This window comes from Cibotium barometz, chromosome 52, assembly GCF_041138505.1.
Source record: "Cibotium barometz isolate CiBa-2024 chromosome 52, ASM4113850v1, whole genome shotgun sequence".
NCBI classification, from domain to species: Eukaryota; Viridiplantae; Streptophyta; class Polypodiopsida; order Cyatheales; family Cibotiaceae; genus Cibotium; species Cibotium barometz.
Genome location: NC_141097.1, coordinates 3818513 through 3830574, shown reverse-complemented (window position 1 = coordinate 3830574; position 12062 = coordinate 3818513). Strand labels below are relative to the sequence as shown.

General features: G+C 36.2%; 1 protein-coding gene across 1 annotated transcript; it reads left to right on the top strand.

Annotated features, from left to right (window-relative positions):
* Positions 1-654: 654 nt before the first annotated feature.
* Positions 655-3641, top strand: LOC147608697 (uncharacterized). Its single transcript, XM_086788090.1, has 4 exons — positions 655-887; positions 995-1119; positions 2569-2773; positions 3382-3641. Exons 1-4 carry the CDS (start codon positions 824-826, stop codon positions 3504-3506), a joined length of 519 nt encoding a protein of 172 aa, XP_086644216.1. The 5' UTR covers positions 655-823; the 3' UTR covers positions 3507-3641.
* Positions 3642-12062: the final 8421 nt, after the last annotated feature.

Here is a 12062-nt window from a genome sequence, read left to right as displayed (position 1 = left end):
CTTGCTTGTTACAGTTTTCATCTAGCATGATTATAGTTTATATAGAGAGAGACACATGCATTTCCACCACAGGTAAAATATACACATCATCACCCATAAAAGTAGTAGTGGCACTAGATAGAGCCCCAGGGGGCCTGATTAAGAATAGATGGAAGTAGATGCTGCCCATAAGGGCACGATTAAAAAATATTCTACTAAAAATTGGGATCCATGGGAGTTTTTGTCATTAACTACAATATAAGTATATATATTTTTCAATTGATAGAGTTCCTTTTGATTCAACAATTTTGCATTTTGATCCGGGTCAATTTCAAGGTGAGGCATTGACAAGCAAGGGTACTGACAATAATCCAGCTTCATGGGCTAGCACATGTGAAAGCGGCCACACCGAGTATATCTCTTTTCCCGCGTGTGAGGGCACCCTTGCAAAATGTTTTTAAAAAAAGGAAATGGCTTTTTTATATTAAGAGATTAGAGAAGAGTTTCATAAGATAAGATAAAGAATGTTAATCTAGCAAAGGGTTAGATAAATTTAATGAAAAGGCTACCGCGTAGCCAACTGCAACTTCAGCCGAATCCTTCACATCAACTCCCATTCTGGTCTTATAGGAGATCGATTAATCAATGAATCTTATCAAATGGCACCCACGAAAACAGAGGCATGCAGTTCCGCAGATGGCGAACTTAATCATGGAATCAGATCCTGCTAATTATATTAATGACGATGGCCGTGCACTTCCTACATGAATTGTTGTCAATGCACGCGAGTCGCATACTGAATTAACGTTTCGGTTTAGTGGGGTTGATCATTAATTTGTAAACTATGGCAAGGTTCGTGGTCGTCGTCGGCCTCTTCGTCCTGCTAGGCATCAGCATTCCGTGCCATGGTGACTATTAATTAACAAACTATTGTAACGATTGATGAAGAGATAGTTAACACGATTTAAAGCATATTTAATTGATTCGAGCGTTAATGGTTCACCGTCGTCGACAGCTGAATCTGTATACTGCGAAGAGCTCCGGGTGAATGAGTGCGCTTTTGCGGTTGCTTCTTCGGGAGCCCGCTGCGTGCTCGAGACCAACATTCTCGCAGACGGCAGCATGGAGTTCGAGTGCCAGGTGATGCTTTATCAACCCCTGATCCCTAATGTTCATGCAGTTTTTACTGATAAGTACCACCACATCAATCTATCCACTAGTTATTATTACTAGCTACTTAGGCTATATATTATTTATATTAACCATGGACAACCAAGGCACAAGGAGAGCAGAGAAAAAAAGAAATCTTGGATTTCTAAAAAATAAGAGGAAAACATCCCTTTGATTTACCCTTTGTATTCGATTGACTCTTTGTATTTTATTCCTGCGTTTTGTTTCTTAATGTCTTTAACATACCTGCGTTTTGTTTCTTAATGTCTTTAACATACCGTAGCAACGCGTGGGTTGAGTACTAGTATTATTTATTCACTCACATGAAGGAGGCACAGGATTATTAATCAATCCCAAATGTTCTTGCTTAATTTTTAGAACCATATTATCTATGTATGTAAAGTCACAAGTCTTATGTTAGTCAAAAACATTATTTTAATGGAAGAAAAAAGATGAAGATCTATTCACACGTAACCACACAATGTTTTTCGTACCCACACAATGTCGTTATAACTGCCATGGGTGCCAACGAAATAATGTTTTTAAGGTGGTCTATAGATCTAGTAGTATCCTTGAGGGGTCACTTTGCTTTGTAAATGTAGCATGTCCGTGCATGCATGTATTTATAATATCTCATATTTTATTACATAAGTGTTTAACCCTCTTTTTATCAATACACGTGTAGATTTTAATTAACAAGTCTCTCTATAAATTCACATAAATTAATAACATTAAAAAATATTTGTTTAATCTCTTGTTGCATGTATACAGAATGTAAGTCTCTCAATTAAACAAATGTCCATTGTGCACGAACGTGCTATGTTACATATTCATAATGAGACCCTTCTAGATCCAATATAAATATCCCAAAAGTGTGTATTTAGATTATTGTCATTATGTATACTTTTTTAGATTGCCTAATTTGTAGGCCATATAATGGTTAATATGAAGAAGCTAAACCTAAGTTTCACCATGAGAAAATTCATGACATTTTTGGGAAAAGAAGGTGGTACATACAACTATGTTTTTTAAATTTGTAAACAAATTTTAATGTCCTTTTTACATATCATTCAACGTCTCCTTTTAACATATTAGCGACCAAATGTGACACTATTTAAAAACTCTTCACAATTCCTTTCATGAGGGTTTCACACAAGAATATCTAACCCCTAGAGTCATTTCAAAAGGGGTGAGGATTCACAACACCCTTTGAAGGCACATGCTATGTATCATTTAATAGTAGCGAACGCTTAAACATACTTTTATAATCTTAAACACAAATTATATGTCTAAGTTTTTTGATAAAATAATATTTAATAATGTTTGAATGAGAAGTTTATTTTGAATTAGCATCTCAAGTCTTTGAAGTAGACAATTTCTTTTGAATTAGTACCTTTACTATTTAGTTTTTCTTTGTAGACATCTCAAGTCATTGCAGATGCTTTTGCGAGTTGGATTGAGACTACCGAATGCATCTTCTCATGTGGGTTAAAAAGGATGGCTATTGGCCTTTCCACTGACTTCTTGGGTGAGCATGGGCTCCAAGACATGATTTGTTCTCCCAAGTGTCAAGGCCATTGTCCTAACATTGTGAATCTCTTCACCAACCTTGCTACTGGAGAAGGTAGTTTATTTTGTCTATCTAGAAGATAAATTACTTTTATTCATATCATATCAAAGTATTATATTAACAACAGATTATGGGCACCCAATTTTGAAGGGTTGGTCAAGCTCTAGAGTGACCTAATAATTAATCTTTTTAGCCCTTCATTAGGAGGCCTTAGTAATCATGCTAGGTCCAAAGTATATTATTTCTTATGTATAAAGTGTAAACTACTAAATGTAAGTCATTATTTTCCTTATAGATGATATATTCTCTAAACACTTTAAAACTCTTTTAATATGGCATTGCTAATTTATACATGATGTAGAAGGTCCTTTTATGACTAAAATATCACCTTCTTTTGTTTTAATGTTGGTTCAACACACACATGGGAAATAGTTTTTTCTTTAAATGTAGCCTTGTGGAAAATGTTTGATTCGTTTTGCATGCATATATCATATAGTTTAGAATTCCTCAAATGTATTTTATATTTTATTATCTTATTGAATTTAAAAAGTGTAGAACGTTATTGTAAGATAGTTTAATCTAGAATTTCTTTAACATGTTTATTTTTATTTTTATAAAAGGCAAGTTCAATTTGTGCTTTGACCATATAAAACCATGTGTAGGTGTGGATCTACAACATTTGTGCAAATTAAAAAGAGGCCACCATGATATACAAGATAAAACCAAGTCATGGATGAAAACTCCAGTGGCTCGCATCATAGAACCACCTTCTCTATCACCCTATTGAAGAGTAGATCAAAGATCTCAAATGTTCAACCACTTCTTCTAGAACAGTTTTGAGCAAGCAAGATAATTATGCATTCACACAACTACAAGTAAATATGCTTTTAGAATATTGAAAAAAAAAACCTTTCACTTTCATATCTTAGGTCATGCTATAGTTGTTTTTTAGATCTTTTATTTTTTTAAGGTTCCAAATGTGATTTAGTCTATTTTGATCATAAGATTAATTATGTTCATACAAAATTAATGATTTTACTTAAGAGTAAAGAAGCATCAGGGATGCCTAACTTTGGAATGCTTCAATGTTATTAATCATTTTCTAAATTAACCTGATCATTTTTTAAAAATTCTAAAGCTAGTCTCATTCAAGGTTCCTTTGAATTTTAAACTTATTAATTAGTTTTAAAAATTCAACAGTGATGTGTAACATCAACTCTAGATGGTTGCAACCCATCCCCTATTTAAAAAGTAAGCAGTCTTTAAAAAACATAAATTAGGAGGTATAAATAATGATTGAGACTATTAATATGGTGCATTCTTACTACATGAAATGGAACAAGCATTGATTACTTTAAGTTTTTTCACAGCCATGGATACCTTTTCAAATATCACACTATTGAACAATCATGAGTTGGAGGTAGCTTAGGTTCATGATGGATTTCTGTTTGGGGATTTGAGTGAGACATCAATATAGGTGATAGCACGCTTCTTACCTCACATCTTAGGAAAAATTTATAGATGTTGTTTTGTTGGTTACTTTTAGTGTTTTAGTGTTTCAATGGGATGAACATGATTGGGGGTTTATACGATAGGGTAATTTGTATATGTTTTGAGATGGCCTTCTAACATTAAGATTGTTCAAACATGTTGCATCAATTTCTTAAGTAAACCCTTCCAAAACCTTTTCCTCTCTAAATTCATAGTTACCTAAAGGAAGGTCTCATTTCTATCAAATTAGAGAGAATATAAAGATACAAAGCTTAAAAAGATGCCTTTGGTCTGAGATAATAAGAATGAGGATAAGAGAGAGAATGATTATAGGGGATTGAAGTAGAGCCTATTCATTATTCAGGCTGAGGAGGAATCTTACAGGATCTTAGCAAGATGAAATTGAATATCACTCTAGATCAAATGTTAAACCTAGTTTCCAAAACCTAGTTCCCAACTACAGACAAAAGTGGCCCATACTACTAAATGAAAAATTGGCACAAATGCCTTTGCAGGAACCAAAAAATGCGGCAGTAGAATGCAAGAATGTGGAAACTATTCAGGATTGTGACACATCTATTCTGGAGTAACCATCAAGATCAAGGGTGAGACAGTGACAAGTGTCATTCTAAACGGTGGGTCAAGGGTAAACATAATATCAGATAGCCTGGCTAAAATACTAGGGATCACTAAAATGCAACCCACTCCATTCTAGATTCCCATGGCTAACCAGAGAAGGGTCTTATCTATTGGGATAATCAAGGGAGAGCATATAGAGGTGGCAAGATGTAGCTTCACTACCGTGTTCATTGTCCTCAAGATGACCGAGATAGTAGGTGAATATGCCATCCTTCTAGGAAGGCCTTGGCTCTAGATTGGAAGAATAAAGCATAATTGGGAGAGACCAACAAGATCACCATCATAAGAAGCAAAAAGAAGGTCTGCATCTCGGTGGTAGGAAGAGACAGGCTAAGCCCAGGAAACCAACCAATGCATGCAGAAGGCCTAAACTACATAGAAGGGGTAGAAGATGATGAAGAAGAGCGGATCTTGAAGGAGAATCCAAATCTACTTTCCATGTTTGAAGTAGACATAGAAAGGACATGCAAAGGTATGTCCCGAAGGTCCTAGTAGCCCATCCTGAAGTGATAGCCAATAAGGAAAGCTAGTGTGAGGAGGTAGAGGATGCTCAAGATGATTTGGAAAAGCTATAGGAAGAACAAGAAAAAGCCATGGTGGCTCTAAAACATGAAGAAGCTAAGCTCAAGAAAAGAAAAATCAAGGTGTAGGAAGAGGAGCTTGAAGAGGTGAATCTCAGGGATGATCAGGAACCCAAAATGGTTAGGATTAGTGCTACTTAGAATTAGGAATTTAGAGGAAGGCTCCTTGAACTACTGAATTCCTATAAGGATGTCTTTGCTTGGAACTATTTTGACATGAAAGGGATTGACCCCAGTTTGTATCAGCACAAGATTAACTTGAGATGCAACCCCTCTACGACAAAGAAGATACATGATAAACCCAAACTACGCAAAGCAAGTAAAAGAAGAGATTGATAAATTACTAAAAGTAGGATTCATTTATCCTATGGATCGGGCAAAATGGTTATCGTCTCTATAGTCATTGTTCCAAAAAAGAATGGGAAGCTGAGGGTGTGCATTGACTACTGCAAGCTGAATGTTTCCACTATATTTGACCCATTTCCACTACCTTTCATTGATTCCTTGCTAGATGCAGGCAGGGGACATGAAACAATTTCTTTATTGGTGGATATAGTGGGTACAATCAAGTGCGAATGGCCTAGGAAGATAACGAAATGATTGCCTTCATAACAGAATGGGGAGCCTTTGCCTCCAATGTGATGACATTCGGGGGGCTGAAAAATGCTCCTACTACATTCCAAAGGATGGCGCAGGAAATATTCTATAAATATCTGCCCACCTTCATGAGGGTGTTTGTTGATGAGTCCAGTGTGTTGGGGAAAAAAGAAGAACACATGACACACCTCACAATGTGCCGCTAAAGTGCAAGAGGGCAAGACTGAGCCTAAATCCAGCCAAATGTGCCTTTGCTGTGGTAACTAGTGGATCTCTCTTAGGACACATAGTGTCTAAAGAAGGACTGGCGGTGGATCCGCCGGCCAAGGTTGTGGTCATTGTAAAGCTACAATCTCCCAAGAATGCCAAAGAGCTTGAAAGATTCCTAGGGCTAACATAAGATCCTTGACCCCACTGCACAACAAATTTGGGGGTGCTAGTAACGGAAGTAGCACTCCTTGCACGGTACAGGGTCCCACACTCGGGGCCTCGCCCAACAGATATCCAGAAAAGATACTAATCCGTCGGTTCTTCCAAAATCGAACTCGGAAAAACTTCCCTTACTCGGAAAGAACGGGCAATTCCTCTAGGATAACTTTTCTCTAACGTAGTCAAAAGCCTGAACTGACTGAACGGATCTGACCAAACCCGTAAGTCCAATAATCAAATCAGGGAAAAGATTATACTTGGATCATAGAGACCAACGCTTTTTTCCTCATTGAGAGGCACAGCTATTGATTTTTTTCCATAGAACAATTTTTATCTAGGATTTACCTCATCTATCGTACTATACAGAAATTGAGTCTCAATTTACGGATCCATCAGTCCAACCTAACCCCATCCAGTCCCATGGGTTAGCCAACCGCCCAACCACTGTAGTGATGGGATATCCAATTAGGAATTTGGTTAGGTTTTGTCCCGGGTACTAGGGAAAAGAGTTCCCAAGCCCCCTAATCGGATATTCATGCAAACATAAAACTAGTCACACCACTTACACACCCAATATGAACTTGCCTTTTTCAGAGATTCAACAATCTTTAAAACAATCACTTAATGAAACCATAGTGTTACTGATCATAATCCTTTAATTATCCAGCTGAATCCTAATTTCCAATTCCTTCTTTCATCTGTGTACCTATGGCATCATTGGCCAACCAGAATACTCACCACCTGTTCACTCTCAGGGGCCTTTTCAATAGTTCCTAGCTCATAGTACCCGACAATATAATCACATAAAAATATCCAAATGGAATCTCCGTTGAAGATTAGCAAGATCAACCAGGAGATCCATATAAAAGAGCCATGGAATTATCCATTGAGGACCAGCAAGGTCAATCAACCAGATCCATGCCCGAATTCAGAAAATAACTCTTACTCCTTGTTCCAATATCTTCCCCGACATACTCGTGGGTATCTTTGGTGACCTAGAGCCCAGGCACCGTACGGTTAGCACTCTCTAGGATCCTTTGCATGTCACCTAGCGCTTCACTCATAGGACGCTTCCTTGTTTCCTCATCCACGGAAGCTCACTATTTAATCAAACCGAGGCTGGTCAAGTCCTCGGCCGACCTTGCTACTTACGCGAGACGTCCTCTGATGACTCTCCGTTAGCAGTTGCAACTTTAACAGATAGGTCTCACGACCTCATTCACAAGACGATCAAAATTCTTCTCTAGCATTCTTGACATAAAACAGTCATTTAAAAATAGATTTTCACAAACAGATATAGCTCCAACAATATTTTCATCTTGCATCCTTTCACATTAGACCCCATCTTTTTTTCATCTTACCACAATTTTATTTTCATCATCAATTTTTATTAAATCACATCATTCCTACATTAATTCACATCCAATCGCATCATCCACACGTCAATCCACATCATTCAAACATCCATGCACATCAATCCACATTATCCACACATCAATCCACCTTATCCACACATCAATCCACCTCATCCATACATCCATCCACATCATCCACATCATCCACATCAATCCACATCATTCACTCATCATACACACACCAATCCACATCATTCACTCATCAATCCACATTATCCACATATCCATCCATATCTTCCATACATCCATCCACATCAATCCACACATCAATCCACGTCATCCAAACATCCATGCACATCAATCCACATTATCCACACATTAATCCACCTCATTTCATAAGCATTCTCATTCTCATCTAATCACATCTTCTTCTATCTCATCACTTATTTCCTCATTTATCCTCATCAGATCTCACCCACTTGCATCTACCCATAAATCTCATCACTTCACATGCATTAACATCTATCCAGTTTACATCGCATCTTATCACATTCATTTCACATCACATCTTATTCATTCACATCCAGATTCACATGCTAACACATTCATTCATGTCCCTTATCGTTCATTCACATTCTAATTCACATCACATCACATCCATTCACATCCCTTATCATTTATTCGCATCCCGATTCAGATCACATCACATCTTGATTCACATCACATCCATTCACATCCCTTATCATTCATTCACATCCTATATCATTTATTCACATCCTGATTTATATGCTATCACATTCATTCACATCCTATATCATTCATTCATATCCCTTATCATTCATATCTATCCAATTTACTTCACATCTCATCGCTTCAATTCTCGTTCATATCCATCACATTTACATCCACATATATTCTACCACATACATCCACATCCATACTTATCACATACACATCCATATCTATCCTTTCAAATACATCCACATACATATTTATCACATACACATCCACATCTATCCTTTCACATACACTCATCCATATCCATTCTTTAACATACATCCACTTCTATTCTTCACATACATCCACATCCATACATTCGAAATATAAATAAATCTTTTATGCATCTTTCTATGTATAAATTCAATTTTAATGAGAATAATTCTTTTGAAATAAAAATAAATTTCTTTATGCACCTTTCTATGCATAAAATCAAAATTGATGAGAATAACTCTTTTGAAATAAAAATAAATTTCTTTATGCATCTTTCTATGCATACAACCAAAATTGATGAGAATAACTCTTTTGGAATAAAAATAAATTCTTTATGCACCTATTTATGCATAAAATCAACATTGATGAGAATAACTCTTTTGAAATAAAAATAAATTTCTTTATGCACCTTTCTATGCGTAAAATCAAAATTGATGAGAATAACTCTTTTGGGATAAAGATAAATTCTTTATGCACCTATTTATTCATAAAATTAAAATTAATGAGAATAACTCTTTTGAAATAAAAATAAATTTCTTTATGCATCTTCCTATGCATAAAATGAAAATTGATGAAAATAACTCTTTTGAAATAAAAATAAATTTCTTTATGCATCTTCCTATGCATAAAATGAAAATTGATGAAAATAACTCTTTTGAAATAAAAATAAATTTCTTTATGCATCTTTCTATGCATAAAATGAAAATTGATGAAAATAACTCTTTTGAAATAAAAATAAATTTCTTTATGCATCTTTCTATGCATAAAATAAAAATTACACTTTTAGAATACACATGGTGGGGATTACTCTTTTTTGGATAATAAAAGATAAAACCCGTTTCACCAATTTTTAGAAAATTTTGCCATAACCTCCTTTGTATGGCTGACCATTTTTCAATTTTTTCTAACTTAAAATTACTTAAAAATTATCCCCAATTGGTTTTAAGCACTCTAAACTAATCAGATTTCACTTTTAAAAGAGAAACAATATGAAAAGTTTAATTCCAACAATTAGATTACTTAACTAGGATAAAGAAGGGCTGAATTTAAGAATGAGAGAGGGGGAAAGCCTTTCCAGCAGGCATAGCTTTAGATTATCATTTTAAAGATAACAAAAATTAGAAAACCATTAAAAGAATAAAGAAAAAGTAATATTTCTAACTTACATAAATTTCTGAGAGCTTTCCTTTGGCTTGATGGTTTGAGGGATCTACTCTTGTTTGCAACAAGAGTGGCCACCAATTCTTTAGAAGAGGGAAAGGTCAAAAACTAATGAATTATTAAGAAATTCATAGTTCTTGGCTCTGGGGTGGAGCAGAGTAATAGTGCATAAAACACTATTAAGCTTCAACAAAGGGGGAGGCTTCTATTTAAAGGAAAAAGTGAGCTTCTAACCAAGCCAACTGATTCTAGAATTTTCCAGATCAGTTTGGTCAATTTTTGACCATTTTTAGGTCAGTTTAGCTTCTTTTTGGAACTATACTTGAATTAGGAGAGAGGAGAGATGAAATATCTCAATTTTTGATAGTTTTAAACTCCACCACACATGTGAAGTAGGCACCTCCTTCATGAGGGGGAATTCCCATTGTGAGGTGTCAAAAATCCATTTTTTTAGTAATTCCTTTGATCCTTAGTCCATTCTTCATCTTATGTGAGTATTTACTCATTTTTGGGGGGATTTTCTTTATTTCTTCTATTTATCTTCTCCACACATTTGGATGAATCTGATTGGCCCCTCAAAACCTTAATTTGATTTTTTTTCAAAAATATGGACTCCTAGGATAAGGCCTCTTGAACAGATTATACTTGATTTCTAATGCACCTTCTGAAAATCTTTTTGAACTTATGTTTCAAGGGAACTTATTTTCATAAGAAGAGATATTTTTCCATCCAAAAATATTCAAAATCTGAATAACTTCTCTCTAGAATATTTTCTCTCTCTAAGTCAGAACAGGTAGAAACAAGATCTTTTATATTTCTGAATTGGGATTTGATTACAGAGGAAGATACTGGACATCCTGAGAGGCTAGGGAGGAACCTTACAGCTAATCAAGTGTCACAGTAGGTTCATGAGGTTCCTAGATAATGTGGCAATGCCCTTATACAGCCTAACGGAAGGATGTGGAATATGTCTGGTCTGGATCCTATCAAGAGGCATTCCAAAATTAGAAGAGGATACTAGTAGCTACACCCATCCTACAGTAGCCCAACTATGACTTGGTGTTCCGTGTGTTTGTCGACGCCTCAAATGTGGCCATTGGTAGTGCCCTAATGAGCATAAAGCACAGGAGGGATGGTACAAACCAATGTACTATACAAGCAAGAGATTTTCTAGACCAGAAAAGAACTACTTCACAGAGAAAGAGTCATTGGGAATCATCTACTCCATCAAGAAGTTCAGGCACTACTTGCTGGGTAAGATGTTTGAGTTTCATGTAGATCATAAAGCTCTCTTGTACTTAATAAACAAACTAGATTTGGCAAGGAAGTTGGCCAGTTGGATGCTCTTGCAAGAATTTGAGTTCAACAAAGGCACACCCCAAGGAAAAAACATGCAAGGGCAGACTCCTTGTCACAACTAGAAACAGGAGAAGATCTGGACGAGGTGGAAGACCCGATGCACAACTTTTCCTCATAAAAGGAGAAAGGCCTAACTCACATGATGAAATGCTAAAATTCTTGTCTGATCTGTCCTTTCTAGAGTACATGTCTAGAGATCAGAGGAAGAAGTTGACTCTCGGGAGTAATTCATTCATGGTAGTGGCTGGGTAGCTATACAAAATGGGTATCGATCAAATTCGTAGGAGATGTGTCCCCGAGCATGGGCAGCGAACCATGTTAGCAGAAGCACATCAAGGTGAAAGTAGTAGGAATGTTTTCGAAGAAGTCACAGGACGGAAACTAATCCAGGCGGGTCTGTGGTGGTGAACCACATTAAAAGATACACATAAGTTCTCAAAAGAGTGTGAAATGTGCCAACAAAGGATGGGGCAACCTCGCGACATGCGGACAATATGACCCATAATCTAGTCTTTCTGCTTGAGCCATGATAGAAATGGGGTCTGGACTTTGATGGCCCATTCAAACTAGCTGCTTACAGGATAGGAAACAAATATATTTTGGTGGCCACTGATTATTACACTAAATAGGTAGAGGCCAAGGCCCTTAGAGACTACAAGGCATCATTTGTGGCAAAATTTCTTTATAAAACTATAATGACAAGATTTGGATGCCCTTTAGAGATAGTCAATGATCAAGGAA